At 38.8% G+C, this 18,444-nt stretch overlaps 1 protein-coding gene across 1 annotated transcript in view; it reads right to left on the bottom strand.

Annotated features, from left to right (window-relative positions):
• VWC2 (von Willebrand factor C domain containing 2) overlaps nucleotides 1-18,444 on the bottom strand; it is a 54,429-nt gene that overhangs the window by 16,726 nt on the left and 19,259 nt on the right. The window contains exon 3 of the mRNA XM_063301958.1: nucleotides 18,133-18,262. Coding sequence (XP_063158028.1) covers nucleotides 18,133-18,262 — 130 coding nt within the window. The remainder of the gene's footprint in view (nucleotides 1-18,132; nucleotides 18,263-18,444) is intronic.

Here is an 18,444-nt window from a genome sequence, read left to right as displayed (position 1 = left end):
TTTTTTAAGTGTATAATAGGAGACTCTTCAAATTGGGGAGAAGATAAAAAGATTTCCTCCCACCATCCATCTATCCATTCATTTAAACACACACACACACACACACACACACACACACACCAGTTAATTTGTTTCATAGACACATCTTTAAGCAAAGAAGGTACACATTTTAGAAAAGATCCAGAGGCTGGGGGGCTCTGCTTAATATAAAATTATTTAAATCTTTGTACATTGCTTGGTTGGCACCAAAGAACAATGCTAGAACTATTAAATAAACTATAAACTAAATAAAGAACTGTTTATTTGCTGACTCATTAAAAAAGCTGTGATAATGTTTTTACTCTTGTCAGATTAAAAAGGGTTTTCAGGTAGGAATATGATCAAGTATCTGCACACTTACCACATTTGGTTCTTTCCATGGGGCTTGCTCTTTCTTACACAAACTTGAGTAGCCTTCTCAGTAAAGAGATCTTAGAAGCAGGTCATTGAAATCCAACCTATAACAGGGAGAAGCACTGAAAACATTTCAGTGCAACTCATTTGAAATCAAACAATGTTTCTTATTTAAGTCCTGGATTTCAAGGACTAAAATTAATTTATACTTGATATATTCCCTCTTGCTTGTTTTATTTCCATTAAAATATATATAATTTCACAAATCACCATTTACATTTCAGTTATCTGTAATTTAATTCCATATTTACTAATACTAGTTGGATTACAGGAAAAGTTAATAATGCACTTCTTATTCCTATATAGCAATCATAGCTATTTTGGTCCATTAAAAAAAATCTCAAATCCAGAGTTGGGCAGGACTAAACTATGAATTTTGGATTCTCTATTTCTGAATTATGTAGCATATGGAAAAAGACATTCTTCCTATTCTGAGATACTTAGAACAAGGGTGAACTGTCACCTGCCTAGTCTAATATTTGTAGATGCAGTTCTTAAAAGTTGATGTGTAACAGTAATACATTGCCATGTTAAGTGAACCTGTCATTTCCTCAAGAACATAAAGTTTAGATATTGCACTGAACCTTTGCTTTGGTAACACAACAGCAAGCCTGTTTCCTTTGACTCCATATTCTTCTTAATTAGTTTCTTCCTATTTAGGCCAACAATATTTTGCTTTTATATCAGAAAATTAAAAAAAACAGTTTGGACATTGCATATGAACTAAGTCAGTAAGTGCTTTGCTGGATCAAATCAAATTCCACTTTGGATAAAATTCTTTGCACAGAATTTTATCTGCTCTGAGAACTTAAGGGACAGTGGACTGTATATATACCATTCTAATACTGTGTTGAAGGTATCCCGTCCTGCAACTGCTGAGCGCCAGGATCTGGACAGCTCCCAAGTTAATGCACTGTATGTAGACATCAAGAACCACGAGTTTAATGCCCAGGAGAGGATCTGAACCCCATATAATAACATCTGGCAACCCACATCTGAGGAGTTCCAATAAGGATGAAACTAGTGATGTGGTGCCTCCTAATGGTCAATGTAACTTTGCACAGACCCAGAGTATTTTATCAGATACTAGCTAATGATCCACAAATAGGTAAGTATCTCCTGATCAGCCCTGTCTTACAATGATAGCCATTTTATGATCAAAACCTAGAAAACAGAGTCTGCCACTATTCTCTGAGACCCCTATTCTAGCAATTTAAAGTTAGAACTTACCTCCAAAGCCCTATGCTATCATAAAGGTTTTTGAAGAAAGGTCTTATGCAACTTTTTTGGGGCGTGGGGCTGTAAGCATTATCCAGGCCAAATGACACACTTAACAGCTAGTTATCTAAGAACAGATCCTGGAGACTTGTATGGTCTGCTGTTATTTTTTGCAGAATGTTTGTAAGGATGGACCTTCTATGCTCCATTTGCACATCAAGGATAGTACAGGTGCAAAGCCGCTCAGAGAAATGTACTGTTTAAATCAAAAAATTAAAAAGTATTAACCGAAATTGTATGTGAAACAACTTCTTACTCCTGAAGTACTATATATGTAATTGTACAGAGGCCTCTGGGGGAAGCTGTCAATACCTATGCTCTGTCCAATGACGAATCACCCAGACTTGGGCATGCAACGTTTTGGGGAGTATGCAAAAATCATACCTGGTCTTTGAATGCCCTGTAAACAGGGCAACCCTGTAAAAAGTAGGAAGGGATAGAAAAATTAAATTGATTTAAATACATTATCTTTAAACTGAATTAAAATTGAATTAAATACAGTCAATATGATTACTATGCATAAAAGTAATAATTTCCCCCTCCTATATATTAAAAATACCAACAAGAGCTCTAGGAGTGGTATTGCAGGCTTTGAAAGACTGCATGTGGGCCTGGGCCAACAGTTGGCGTTGAATTTTTAAAAAGTACATTACAGTTATGTACGTTTGGGCAATTTCCTTTTTTTAAACATTTAAGTTTCTATTTTAGCTCAATTCCATCATGTTTAGAGCAGTGCTTTTAAAATACAATAGCATAAGACAAACAGATTTAACTGTCAGTCAGTCAGTCATTTTATTTCAGTCACTGACCAGCAAAACAAAACAAAGGAGTCACAACTGAGTAGAGTAAAACAAGCTATAAAATCATATAACAATACAAGTAAAATTGTAAGTTAAAGTTTAAAAATTTGGGGCATAAAAACTAATACAGTAAAATATGATACAATTTATATAAGGCAACTAAATGATTGGTAATTTTACTATTTTGTTATTTTAAACAATCTGAAATATACAGAACCATTATAGTACTAAAAGCTATGGAAAAGTTATGATTAATATTATATCTAGAGAAAATGTAGTGATGTAATGTATAAGAAAGGATAGTACATATTGAATGATTATGGTTTCAAAACTAAAAGTTAAGAGTCCAATAGTCCAGTGACTATCTATATTGGTAAAATAACTCTGAAATTAAGACAAAAATAAGATTCAGTTGACAGTAGGGACATAAAATATTGATAAAAGAAAATAAATGGATAGCTGCATTTAAAATGTTTCCAAATGGAAAATATCTAGGAGATGTTTGAAGAGAAATTATGGCATATTCTAATTCAACAAAAATGCAAAAATTTAAGTATTAAGATGGGAAGCACTGAAGTGTTCTTTCATATTAAGGAAACATGACTGTGGAAGACTACAGAAACTGGGATACATTAAAAAGCTTTAATCATAACTAAATAAGCATCTTGATAAATGTAGATTTCAAATTTTAAACATTCTTGGCATAGTGTGGCATTTTTCCTGAGGGATGACATGTTAGAAAATAAAACAACTCTACGATACACCTATAATTGCACGATACTTAAAAAAACTAATTATGTCCTATTTATTCATACTAAATAAAACTTGGTTGACATGTTGTGATTGAACACAGGTACCAACTGTCAAGAAAGATGCAAACCCTTAAAATAGAATGAAATGGCAGGAGACAGCAGAATTCTATCTTTTCTAGACAGCAATAATATCTACCATGCAAAAGCCCTTTATTCTAAGACAAGAATGGGCAACTTCCTGGGTCCTGAGAATTGTAACAGGTCCTGATCAGACCTTTGGGAGCACCCACTCCACTGACCTCCACATCCATCTTCCAATTTTCAGTTTCTTGGTAGAGCAGAAAGGGAAAACAATCAGTGGACCCTTTTCTTTCCAGCAAACCAAGTGAAAATTCCTGTGTACCCATAACACTGGTAGTAAACTTGCAGCAACTTTAAGCATCTATGATGAACAACAGATGCCCCTTCCTACTGACAAAAATATCTCACATTTGGCAATTTTGACAAGAAATGTGAGATTTTTACCTTTTAACAGGGTACAGGTGACTAAACCAGTGATATCTTGGCAGGCAAAACTCGGTTTGGGAATTTGAGGGCCTGAAAATTGCTTCAGTGGGAGAAAAGTTCATCCTTTAATCATTGCGGTCCTCACTCTGTCTCTAATCTTAGAATTTTAAAAAACATAAATAACATAAATAACATAAAAAACCTACACTATATTATTCCCATATATAAGACAGCTAGAAACATACTTGTATTCTTAAATAAGGGAAATTCTGATGCTTAGGAAACTGATTAGATTTTGAACATTTTTTTAAATAATTGGCATGCTCTCAGAGCCTCACGGAAAACTAGTAATCTTTGCAATTTATGGAATCAGTGAGATTTCCACATGTGTAGAACAAGTAAACGGTTTCTACTACTTTATTTTTTATATGTTTACAGAATAAAAAACACAAACTGGATGCTACATCATTGTTTCTTGCAAGTGGATATACTTGAAGAAAAATCATAGGTAATAAATATATGTGACACCAATTTGGTAATTTAGATACGAACTTAAATTAGTTTTTAAAATAAGGAATTCTTATGAGAACCCATAGCAGCTTAGCCATTAAAAAAAAAAATCAATTACATGTATTGTTTCATGGTTTTGTGATCAAAGACAAGCAATCTTCATTATTCTTCACTGTTTTTAATTGTAAAATCAACACTTTCTATCAAAAATAGATCAGTCAGAAATATATCATAATTTGGGTAGGACTCAATGGAACAGTCAAACCCTGTTTAGTTTACCGCAAAAACATTTTTTATATTTGGAAGAAGTATATTCTAGATTTGTAAGAAAAATGGCAAAATATGGCATACTATGGAGTATGTATTAAAACAACAATAAGCCATGTCTTAATCTTCTGGGTTGACGTATCCTTTTGGTGTTGTCCTTGGTGCTGCACATGTAGTCTCCCTTTCTAAAGAACTAAATCACAAGCAAGCTTTTAAAAGTTCACCCTTGAAAAATGGCTGCAAAGTCATTTTTTTCATAGCAAAAATAACCACACAGAAGAGGCTATTTTCAGATTCCAGAAGGTCTGAGTGAAACTGAATAGCAAATTATATGGAACATGTAATTTCACTTTCTCTGTAAAACACTTCCCTCCCATTCTTCCACCATACTGCCAGCTAATGGAGTTTTCAGAAAATTGATTGCTTATCTTTCTAACTCTCAGCTGATGAAAGCCCAGCGATGATTACTCCTGATATATTAGATGCCCATGACAGAGAACAAACAGCAATAACTTAAGCACAATTACACTTAAGAAGGAATGCAACTGGTAGATCCATCAAAAAATCATAAAGCATCGAAGTGAATAGTGTGTGAAGAACAGCGGGTAGCTATTTAATCTTGTTTCCCCAGTCAGCTTTGCCCAATGTACATGGAATAAGTATAATTTCTTCATTATCAAAAGTCAGTTCTACAGTGACTATGGCTGTTTCTTTGTGATGTTTTAATTTATTTCAGAAATATCCCCTAAATCCTAATCTTACTAAAGATTAGTTCTAATGAATTCATAATATGAACTGGGATCTAGTATGCAATTGTTTTGAACATAATTTTATTAGATATAGTGTCAGGGCCAGCCTCGCTTCGCAATAAGACACAGACTCACTTAATGGATATTAAGGATTTCTGGTTTATTGGAATGATAGCTGACAGAACGAAAAACGGGAACGGGGTAGGTAGTGTGGGGGTGCCCCTTTTATACCCTCCTGTATTGCCCCGGGCTTCCCCACCCTTCAATGCCCCGATCCCTCTTGATGGGACCCTTGATGGCTGCTTGGGCGTTTTCCCCCGGTGTCCTCTTTGTCTCCCTGCAACGGTTGTGTCCTCCGGGGCACCATGTGCTCCTTATCTTCACTCCTCTGACGTCTCTCCTTTCAGTTGTTTATGGGATTATGGGTGTGGGTGTCTTTGGGTGCTTGTGCTAATCCCTGGTTTGATTATCTTCTTCCTCCTTTACCTTAATGCTCATGATCCACGTTGTGAGGCTCTTTGTGCCTTGCAACGAGGTCATGACATATAGCTTGTAATGCTTTAAAATCCTGAAGCAATAAAAGAGTAATAATAAATACAATATTTTTTCAGCTTCCTGTGGATTCTAGAGAATATAGCTAGCTTCATGAAGCCATGATTCAGAAATCTCCCATGTGATTGGTTATTATAATATATGTTTGTAATGGCATCTCTTTTATTTAATAAAACCTACCATATCTGTATACATTCTTCTATATTACACACACACACACACACAGACACACAGAAACATGAATAATTTTTCCAATTGACATATTTGTATACTTTGTTCAGTCCACAAATACTGGAAAACATGTAAGAGTTTATATTAATTTCTTTTGATGTATAACAATAGTATTCATTTATCCTTTTGAACAGAACCTTCACCTTTCATGAGTTTTCAGTGTCAAATGTTTGTTAGGACTCCTTCTAGGAGTATTCTCCACACCAGTAACCAAAAAAGCAATAAATCTTGACCAAAAATATCAGAGGAAATTATTGATCACCTTAACATATGTGTAAAATGCTTCATTGCTGTTTTACAAATCCATTCTAAAGAGCTGCCCAATTTATTATCCCTGACAGAATTAAATGACATAATCCATGACAGAATTAAAACATATAACATCTTTCTATCAAAAGCTCAAGAATTATTTTTAAAGTGGATATTTCTGGAATATTTCAAACATTTACTGGATTCTCCAATAAATCCCTTAAAATGTCCTTAAAATATTAAAATCATTAAAATGGTATCAACAGATCTGAAATTAAAGATGATTCATCAAAAAATTGTATTTAGAGTAGACTGGACTCCCCAAATAATGTATTTGAAAGGATGGACATCAGATTTTCTTTGCTGGAGGTGTAAAAAGTTTGAGGGTTCACTGACCCATATGATATGGTCATATTATCATTTGGTATCTTTTTGGGATAGTGTATTAATGAATGTGAACAGATTTATGGGAAAATCTTTAAACGTTAAAGATGTTAATGTAATGTTGAACTATATACTAAAACTTTGAAATTTGACTGTTAATCAAGAATTATGGTTGTATCAAGCATGGGTGGATGGCTAAAAAGTCATATTGAGACAGACTTGCCTTTTGCCTTTGCTCAGCATTGGGACAAAATGAGAGAAAATGGTATGACAGTTGAAATGCTCTTAGTGCTTTTCAAATACCTGAAAGGAAGTCATGCAGAAGATTAAGATTTATTTTTATTATTGAAACTTCTGAGTGAAGAATAGCAAGCTAGCACATCTCCAAATGAGTGGAGACAATGACGTGGCCGTGAACAAAGGACAAGTGAGTAGACTGGTCCCACAGAACCTCTCCAGATAAGGAGAGAACGGGAGATCACTCATTTGTGCTCTGGACAACTGCTCCTCACAAGGAGACCGCAGGATAGCGGTTCCCTGCAGGTCTGAGCACCGGGAGACAAAGGGAAGCCATCATACTCTGAACTGCAGCAGAACCTATTTAAGGACACTGGGTTCGCTAACTTCACTTTCTAATCACTTTTGGAAATTATCAATTTAACTATCTTAAGGCTAATAGAGATCTTCAAAACAACAAGTTTGCAAAGCCACCTGGTGATTTTATCTACATTCTAGAACAAAAGAAAATTTAACTATAAGCTTAAGTATTTAAAGAAATTGAAATAAATGGCAAAAGCTAAAGAAGATTTTAATTCAAGAAAGATATAAATGAATTATGGGACCAGACAAATTTGGAATATTAGGACTTTTGCCATAAGATTTTGGAAATAATGAACAGTTCCTCTGTGGAAACTAAACTGTTTAGTGTACCTTAAGTCATAATAGAAATTCGAGACTTTATGATTCCAGAAATTGGACACTACAGGGGACTAAAGATTCCAGGCATAAAAGGAAAAAGAAAAAAGAGACAGACTTGCCTTTTGCCAGCATTGGGACAAAATGAGAGAAAATGGTATGACAGTTGAAATGCTCCAGGAGATATTTGAAGAATGGGGACAGAAAATAGCAGCTACAATGTCAGCAATGTTCTCTGCTTCTATGGATAGACTATGCCCAAAAGATATTAAAAAAGAAATGACAGATGTGAAAGAGAATACCTTAGAATATCTACAGGATCTGAAACAAGGACTGAAACAAGACATTGTTGAAATACTGGAAAATGAAAAAAATGTGGATTATAAGACAAAGATGACAGTTAAAGTAGAAATACAGATGATAAGCCAAGAGAATGACCTGGACAATGACTTCTTATTGGATTTACAAAATAGGTTTGTTAAAGCCTTGAAGAAGCCTTTGAGATGGGAAAAAGAATATCTGAAGAGACATCAAATCCTATGATAATATCTGAATGAATTAAAGATCAAGATTCGTAGAAGCAAAATGAAGGAGTATAAAGTTGGTTTGTTTGACTAAGGTTAAAATAAGACATGTTTCTATAAAATTCTATAAAACTATTGGGGAAAATAAAATATGATTAAGATGAATTTAACTTCAAGGTTCCATTGCATTTTAGAAGTTTGTTTATTCCATCAGGTTATTTGCAACTAATTTTCAGGACACTGAAGAAATTTCTTTGGTAAAGAATCCTGTGAGGTTTTTTTCACTGCGCAAATTAAGATTACTTATTAAGAAAGTAGATTTAACTTTGCACTTTCAATTTTTCATTGGGCAGATTTAGCTTCAGAATTTGGTTCTTTTGGCTCAACTCAAGAGTCTTGTCTGATTCCACTGAAATCCTGGCAGTTACTGGGATCCATGTTTGTACAAGGAGCTGTTTCAATACTTGCACTTAATTCTGCAAAATATACATGGAAAATTTTGGATTACAGATATAATTTTGAACTGTCTACCTTTGAAAAGCTTGTATTATGTGATAATTGTCATTTCAAAATAGCATCTAAACTATAGTTGAAGGGCAAATCAGACTTCTCACAATTACACAATTTTAAAAAAAGTTTTACAGAAATTTCTTTTTGATCTACTTCAGAGGGCTGTTGGGCAGGCTATTCAACTTAATACCTGTGATTGTTTATTTAATCTAGGTGTTATCACTGCTTCTCAAGGTCCACAGCAGTTCATTTTTTGAGAAATTACTGTGGCCCCATGACAGAATCTCCTTTTTATAGGAAGCTGAAGAAAGATGATGACATTAGTTATTTATGCAATGTCTGAAACAACAAGTTTAAATGTCCTGCCCTAGTTCTCATGGCCCTGGCTGAAGACACATTGTCAGGCCAGCCTGGAGATGAACAGGAGACAGACTCCCCAAATATTCCAAACTACAGCAGCTTTGACACCATGGAACTAAGCCCTGCCTTGCCAGAGTTTTCCACTCCAAGGATTCCTCAGCTTGGGCTAAATCATCCAGACCCTGATTTGGAGGTTAGAGCACCCAGCCCTTAGGAAAGATACAGACTCCTGCAGCTTGCAAGGTATTTCAGGCTAAAGTCCCTCAGCTTCTCTATGGCTCTCAATCTGCTCCCTTGCTAAGCTCAATTTTATTGGAACTATCCAGTATAAGTTTATTAGAGCCATATTGATAGCACCAAAATGTATTAAAAATGCTATCCTTAGGGTAGAAATAGGTATAGTCTTATGGGATGCCAGAGCGTGGTTCCTTCTTTTGATTTTCTGGTTAAAGCTAATTATGTTGCCTATAGGTTTAGCCCCATTAATATTTAGAGATCATTTTAAGTCATCTTGGCTAAAAAAAAGCCTTAGACAAAATTAAATTGTTGGGCTTCTCTACAGAAAGTCTGTGCTCGTTAGGATATGATAATGCTAGAACCGCCCTGAAACAACGAATCTGGGATATAGATCTACAAACAAATTTAAGTAAGGTGCTACACCCCAATATCCGCCAATTGCTTCTGGAAGGGTTTGTTCCAGCTTCTTATTTATCATCTATCATAATTTTGAAGTTTCGTAAAGCTTTTACTTTAGCCAGGCTGGACGCATTGCCCACAGCAGTCCTTTTCGGACGTTTTAAGGGTACTCCCATGCACCTTTGGCTATGTCCATGTGGAGACGGTTCAATAGAAACCCTAAGCCATATGCTATTATATTGTTCCCTATATAAGGACTCTAGACAGAGCCTTATATATCCATTACTGAAGAAATTTCCAGGTAGGGAGAGTGACTTCTACCTAATGCTACTTCTTTCAGATAAGGACTCGAAAATATCCTCCCAGGTTGCCCAGTTTTGTGCTACCATCTGCACAATATGCCGCACCATCACTTAGATTTTAAATTTTTAACATAGTAGTTTATTTTAATTCATTTAGTATTTTTATTTTAAACAAATTTTGGATCATAGTATATTGATTGCTTTTGTTTTTACGTACATATATGTATTAATGTAAGATTGTTATTATGTACAGTTTTATTGTGTCTGGCCTTAGGGCTGTAATAAACGTGATTGATTGATTGATTGACTGACTCAGGGTACAAGGTCACAAGACTGCACAGTGCTGAAGTACCAGTCTTGCTCAAAGGCTGTAACTTCTGGCAGAAGAACAGTGCTGCAGAAGGACTGGGACTCAGCTGTGTGCTGGGAGTAGATTCAATGTGGAGTATTTAAACCTTTCCTTACATGCAGCAGGTTATTTTTTATTTATTCATTTATTTGTCACATTTCTAGGCCACCAAATTCCCAGAGAACTCTGGGTGGCTTCAGAGTGAATTTTAAAAACACAGTGAATTATAAAACAAATATTTATTTATTAATTTCTCAAATTTCTATTACTGCCCATCTCCCTCAAAAGGAGGACTCTGGGCAGTTTACAATAAAATCAAAAATTAAAACCATAAAAATATAAATTACAATATAACAAACCAATAAATAAGAATAAAATAGATACAAAATCCAAGGTGCTAGCCATCCCCAAGAAGAACTGTTGCCCCTCCCACCCCAGGCGAGGTGGTAGAACCAGGTTTTCAAGTTCTTCTGGAAGGCTGGGAGTGAAGGGGCCTGCCTCACCTCTGGGGGCAGAATGTTCCAGAGGGCAGGTGCCACTGCAGAGAAGGCCCGCTTCCTGGACCTGGCCAGGGGAACTCCCTTACAGGAGGGGTTTGCAGCATGCCCTCTCTGCATGACCGGGTGAGACAGGCTGATGTTAAGGGAACGAGACGGTCTTTCAGGTAACCTGGCCCCATGCCATGTAGGGCTTTAAAGGTCTTAACAACACCTTGAATTGGACCCGGAAGCAAACTGGCACCCAGTGCGGCTCATGCAGCAGTGGTGTCACATCTGCTGATCTTAGGGCACCAATAACTGCCCATGTGGCCGCATTCTGGACCAGCTGAAGCTTCCGGATACTCTTCAAGGGTAGCCCCATGTAGAACGCATCGCAATAGTCTATATGGGAGATGACCAAGGCGTGAGTGACTGTTTAGAGGGCTTTTTGATCCAGGAAAGGGCGTAACCGGCGCACAACACGGAATTGAGCAAAGGCCCTTCTGGCCACGACTGCCACCTGCTCTTTGAGCAGGAGTCATGAGCCCAGAAGGACCCCCAAGTTACGCACCGGGTCTGAATGAGGCAGTGCAACCCCATCCAGAACTAAGGATAACTCCCTGGATACAGAGGAGCCATCGACCCACAGCCACTCCATCTTACCAGGGTTCAGCTGAAGCCTGTTGTTCCCCATCCAGACCAGCACAGCCCCCAGGCACTGCAAAAAGGCAGCCACCGCATCACTTACCCCACCTGGGCAGCCACCCCCTCTCTCAAGGATGTATTAACCATCGCCTGGACCCAACCACATGTCACCTCCCGGGCTGCCTTCACCAGCCCGGAAGGGCATGTATCTAGATGACATGTGGTGGCATTTACAGTCTGGAGGATCCTGTCCATTTCCTAAGGTCCAACAGGATCAAACTGTTCCCAGATAACAGGGTAAGTACGTTCCCTCGGCATCTCCCCAGACTGTGCCTCACACTTAGAATTCAACTTAGAACGGATCTGAGCGATTTTATCCTGTAGATGCTCAGAAAACTCCTCTGCACGACCTTGTAGGTGCATCATCAAATCTCCCTTACCCAAGAGGGAACGGGTAATCTTAAACAGGGCCGTTGGGTGGCATCTGCAGATGCAATAAGAGTGGAGAAATATCGACATTTCGCCACTCCTACCGCCACAAGGTAGGCCTTAATAGCGGCTCTAGCTTGTGTTCGGTCAGATTTGGTCTTTGTCTTCCTCCAGTGGCGCTCTAGATGTCTCATGACCCTCTTCAGAACCCACAACTCCTCCATAAACCATGGGGAGTGCTGGGTCGGATGGGGATGGACAGGCGTGATCCTGTCCAAGGCCCTAGCTGCCTCCCTATTCCAGGCTGTGGCTAAGATCTCCGCTGGACTGTGCAGTAGATCCTCAGGTATAAACCCCAGCTCCTTTTGACACCCCAAAGGGTCCATCAGTCGCTGGGGGAGGACCAATCAAATAAGTCCTGCCTCCCTGCGGAATGGGGCAGCACCAGAGAATCTCAAGGCCACCAGGGTGTGGTCTGACCATGACCGGAAGCTTCAGATCACATTGCCACTGCTCTGACAAGAAAACCAAGTCCGGAGTGAGGCCACTGTCTTGAGTCTGGTCTTGAATAATCTGGGACAGGCCCATGGCTGCCATGGTGGCCATGAACTCCCGAGCCACCTCCGAGGCACGCCCCAGGGATGGCAGGTTGAAGTCCCCCAGAACCATAAGCCTGGGGAACTCCACCACCAGCCCTGAGACAGCCTCCAGCAGCTCAGGCAGGGAGGTTGCCACACAGCAGGGAGGCTGGTACAGCAGCAACACCCCAAATGTTCATGGGAACCAACTTAAAGAACAGAGTCTCACAACTGGCTACTTGTGGAGCAGGGCCCCTGAAGGCCACTAGAGACTCTCGGATGACAACTGCTACCCCTCCTCCCCTACCCCAGTGTCTTGGCTGATGCCATACCTGAAAGCTGGCTGGGCACATTTCTGAGAGGGCTACCCCCCCTTCTGGGCCCAGCCAGGTCTCAGTAATACATGCCAGGTCTGCCCCCTCCTCTGTAATCAAATCACATATGAGGGGGGCCTTGTTGTTGACTGACCTGGCATTAAGCAGCAGTAGCTGGAGGCCAGGGCCCTTAAGGATCTGCTGTCCAGGGCCTGGGTTTGAACACAGAGGGCTGGAACACTCCACCAGTAACAAACACCAGAGGCGTCTTCCTCAAAGGTGTCCCACCTTCCGGTTCAAATCATAACATCCCCTGCCCATCAAACAGAGCAGAAAACTTAAATCAGGGTGTCCAACCTGCGGCCTAAGGGCCGCATGCGACCCTGAACAACTAGTAATGCAGCCCCAAAACATGATTCCCTCCTTTTAATGTAAATGTCCATTTTGTCCCGTTTTTTAAAAAGACGCCTATCAGCATGTGTGTTAGGCAGCCCATCAGCACACGAGCATGGAGGTCAGAAAAAAGAGCCTAGGAGCGCGAGAGGTGATTGGCTCCTGCCCACAAGTGGTGGGAGATTCGAGGCAATAAAAGGCGCTCAGGAGAAGAGCTGGTTGTCGCAAACAACCGTTCTGTGGAGCTCCCAGAACCGCCCCAAGCCTCTGCTCCGGAATCGCCTCAGAAGTCCTGCCCTGCCAACGTGACGGACCTTGACCCTTCACTCTGCCTCATCATCAGGCCAGAAACCGCTGATGACCTGCACCTTGCCGCTGCTGCCGCTGAGCCTGTCACTGGGTCTAGTCTTGCTGTCTCTACCTCCTGGCTTGCTGCTGGTGCTTGCCTCACTGTCACTGCTATCTCTGAGTCTGCTGCTGGCTTGTATCCTGCTGTTGCTGCCGCTGAAACTGCTGCCATGTGGAGTTCCGCTTCGGAGCCCATCTGTAATTCCGTGCCGGTCCTAGTGCCTGCCTCTTGCCCTGCTATGTCAGGGAAACTCTGCTGCTGTGAGGTATCAGCCTTCCAGATCAGCCTTGCTCTGCCTTGCGTTACTGCTGTGAGATCCCAGCCTGACTGCACCTCGCATTGGGAAACAATGTCACAGGGACTGATACAGAATATTACGTAAGTTTAACCCCATCCTGTTTTTGCATCCCAATGTCCCGTTTGTGTCTCAAGGAAATATGGTCAACCTAATTTAGAGCCGATCCCTTTCAGCTAGAAAGGGATTGGCCCTCCTTTCCAGGGCGGCCTGCACTGCAGCCGTCCAGGGAGGTGAGGCCGGGGAGGGGTTCCCACATGGGGAAGCCAGGGTGGGGGGCTGCCTGCCCAGCCCTCTCCTCCCAAAAGAGGGGTTTGGGAGATGCGACACTGGAGGTCCCCTTCAGAGAGAAAGTGTGAAAATGTGCATATCAAAAGTAGAAAAATGGGGAACTAAGCCACATTGCACTTGACAAATTTAGCTCCTCTATGTCCCTGACATTTTGTTTGGTGCTAGAAAACAGCTTTTGCTGGATCTTTAGCAGTCCAAATCAAGAAGTTTCAAGAGGACCCAATGATGTCAATACTATGGGTCTGATGTTGAAGAAGGAAAATTACACAATAAACATTTATCTGAGAGCAGCTGAAGTCTACGTCAATAGCAATAGTCTCTGTTTCCTTCAGTTCTCTTCCTGTTTTCCTCTACATTTCTCACCAGGCCTAACCAATTAATAGCTAAGTAATTTATGATTTGGTTGCAACTAATAAATCCAAGATCCATTATGTCATGGATCATCACGGCCCCTAGACTATGTCCATGGATCTCCAAAATAAAGTAGGACATTGGTTTTCTTTTTTTAAATATTCTTAAGAGGGAAAAATGCCCCAGAATTCATGAAACTACCAAATCTCACATTTTGTATTCTGATATTGGGTTTTTTGAGATCTACCATGGCAGCAGTGAAATATAAATTTACTCCAACACTTTTTTGCTCAGATGATGGTGTTTCAGCTACAACTCGTTTGGATTACTGCAATGTGCTCTACATGGGGCTGCCCTTAAGGAACACCCACAAATGGTTTCATACCATTATGTTATCTGTTTGCTTAATAAATAAGAATAATCTTAGATAATCAATGTTATATGGATATATCTCTATTTAGTACATAGCTGAAGAAGCAAGGTAACTTTTAGATTTATTTGTACTTATCTAGAATGTCCAATGCCACTGAAAATAGTTTGTAACAAGAGAACCTAAAAGAAATGGATCACATTCATGAAAGAGTAAGAACCAATTCTTATGTAACAATAATTCTAGGAAAAAAATGAAGGATAATTGGACACATTAAAATAAATAATTATAATTGGGAATGGATTTCTACAATGGTGATAGACAGAGATTTTTTAAAATAAAGTCTGCAAATTTCTTTCCCTGTTTGCTAAAGCAAACTATTTTCAGTGGTTCTGGACATTCTAGATAAGTATAAATAAATCTAAAAGTTACCTTGCTTCTTCAGCTATGTACTAAATAGAGATATATCCATATAACATTGATTATCTAACAATTACATTATCTTTGCTACCTGTCAGTTTTTGTTTGAAAACCATTTCTTGAAATTTTGACTCCAAAGGTAGGGAAGTCAATCTAAAAATAAGGCACTGCAATTTAAAATTAGAGCTGCCATCCTGAAATCAGATATGGAAAATGTACAATATAATTTCTAAATCTAAGAGACTTAAAAATGAATCAGAAAAGAAGAGTTACTTTTGGCTAATGGCTTTTCTGACAATCCTGATCTAAAGTGAAAATTTCAATATTCTAAGTCTTACAACACTGATTTTTTTCCATTCCCACCTGAATTTCTACAAATATTACTCCTAGATATAATATTAACTGTCATTTTAAATGAAAGTATATTTTGTTTTAAATGAAAATATATTTTGTATATTTTGCTCCTGCCAACCTAGCAGTTCGAAAACATGCAAATGTGAGTAGATTAATAGGTACTGCTTCGGCGGGCAGGTAACGGCGTTCCGTTTAGTCATGCCGGCCACATGACCACGGAAGTGTCTACGGACAAACGCCGCCTCTTCGGCTTTGAAACAGAGATGAGCACCACCCCCTAGAGTCGGACACGACTGGACTTAATGTTTACCTTTACCTATATTTTGTTAGTTCACATCCATATAAATCCATACCCTACCTCCAGCCCTATTAGAGAATTATACTCTGTGTTCTTTCAATGGCAAATACCAGTTTTAAAGATTTCTTTACATTTTTTCTCAGACTAAGGGAAAAAAATATCTGTCAAGAATATCCCCATGTCTTCCCATCTATCTTACTTTAAAAATTATAAACCTTAATCATATGTCAGATCAACAGGAAAATAGCTACAAACACAAACGCTGTAATGCTGAACTTTATGTCAAGTAGTCTGAAATTCATGGACAGAAAGGCTGTGAATCATTCTTTTTTGTTTAAACAAGGCAAATTGGATTTCTATCAGTCCAACTACAAAGCAACGTGGACAAGTTCTATTAATTAAATGGTTTAGCTGTAGATAAGATAATTCTTTAGTTGAATATAGAGAACTAAAGATTTTTATGCTGAGGATCATGTTAAGTTTTTAAGCTCTCTGAAACCAATGCATTCTGGTATATATGCACATATGTATGCATTAAATCTAGATTTTATAAGCAGGACTTTTTCTCAGAAGAGGGTACTTCCATATACCATAGTTTTCACTCCATTCTTATCTCCTAATCTCCCATAAAGCAACATCAATTTAGTCACTTCACTTCTATTGGCCTCAAAATGGTGAGAATGGCCAGGGGACACCAATAGCCAATCAGTTCTCTCTTCAGCTGACGATCAGAAGAATTAAACAAGATAAGGAAAACATGTAGAGCATGACTTCTTTACCAGTGGTGTCCAAAGGAAACCTCTGTATTTCCTTCTGGGTAACAAAGCAACGGTTTTTGCCTCTGTGATGTACGTCTCTGTTCTCCCCTCATATTGCGTTTGTGTTTTGTCTGCATTGTGTGTACACAAAGTATGCATGTGTACACCGGGAAGCACAGGACAGGCTGTATTTGATCTGATCATATGACTTGGAGAGAGGAGAGCTTAGAATGGACCAGTTGCCAACATTCCAAGATGCTGCTCAACTTCCTCTTTCACATGATATATGGGAGGATTTTTTTCTGGAATGTCTTTCTCCATAGCCCCTGGCATGATCTAGCCCATTTTTTAAACTCAGTCTTTCATCTGCCAACTTTTCTTCCACATCAAATTTGGTCCTATTCTTTTCAGTTTTCTGAGAGTTATGCTGGTGGTAGACAGAGCATCTAGTTCCTTTACATAATTTCTTCCCAGCATTCCAGCTGTGAGGTTGGAAGGATAGGAAAGCACCACTTTGCAGACAAGTACCTTTTGCATGAAAACCAGTTTACAATATCTCTAATCATAGTTGAACGGTGCAGTGCTGAACTTCTAAATAGTGGATATGCAGGTGAGAATAATGACTCACTTGAACCCAGAGGCTGGGAAACAATGCAAGCAAGGAAAATCAATCTCTTTTTTTAAATAGAAATTTAGGAACTGACTACAAAGATTAAGACTCTGTTTGGTTATGAGGTTAATTGTATGCCTTCCTTAGAATAGTCAAGTTGCAGTGTTCACTAAATAAGGGCTTGGTTATACACAGGAGGTGAAGCAAAAGCAAAGCCAATAGAAAAAAGATGATAATCCAGAACCTTAGCTGTTCTGAGATACAGGTTAACTGTACAGAAAATAAAATAGAATAAATGAAGACTGAAAATGTTGGAAGATAATAGAAATGTGGGGGGAGATGGGCGGTGATAAAAATTTGAAAAATAAATAAATAAATGACATTTGCAGGGAAAATCAAATGAACTGTACAAACCTGCACAGACAAAATGTCCAAGTTTTATATTAATATTCAACTCAATTGAACACCTAAACCAGAAAGATATATTTAAAACATTATTTATTAAATCAATAATCTAATATTAGTTACTTCATCTAGAGATGATGCATGAATTAAAAATTAGCAAATGAGACCTGCAACAAAATGAATGTTCTTTGTTCCAGATAGACATGTTCTCTTCCATTTCTTTTTTCTTCTTCCACTTAGTTTTCCCATCCTTAGTGTCCCTAGGCTATTCTGAAACAATTCCTTCTTAGAGATTTTACCCTAAGAATGCTGGTATACTTCAATTATGCTAAATTTCCTCACCTTTATATTTCAGGCAAAAGTGCAGGCAAAAGTGTTTTGGGAATGTTGTAACTCAGTCAATTACAGCATGAAACAAATGGGGACTCAAGTGCTTTACCACAAAAATTTGTATCTGTTACCTACCATTTTTGCAGATGGGGCAGCACTGATCTGGTTCATATACAGGGTCCACACAATCAGTTTGGGGACAAGCAGACACAGTGCACACTACTTCACCATTGGCTTCGCAGCGACACTTCTCACAAGGTGAAACCTAAAAATAAAGCCAAGCATATTAAGGTTAAGGTGCTGGAAATTCCTGATTTAACTTTCAAACTTGTTTTTTGCTAGATCTTTGAGGTCCACCAATCTAAGACAGATATTGAATATAGTCTTAGGTGTGCAGAATGGTGGCTGAAGGGATAGAGCAAAATTATATACTACATGTGAGCTAAG

The sequence above is a fragment of the Candoia aspera genome, chromosome 4, assembly GCF_035149785.1.
Source record: "Candoia aspera isolate rCanAsp1 chromosome 4, rCanAsp1.hap2, whole genome shotgun sequence".
In the NCBI taxonomy this organism is placed as follows: Eukaryota; Metazoa; Chordata; class Lepidosauria; order Squamata; family Boidae; genus Candoia; species Candoia aspera.
This window is presented reverse-complemented; position numbering and strand designations above follow the sequence as displayed.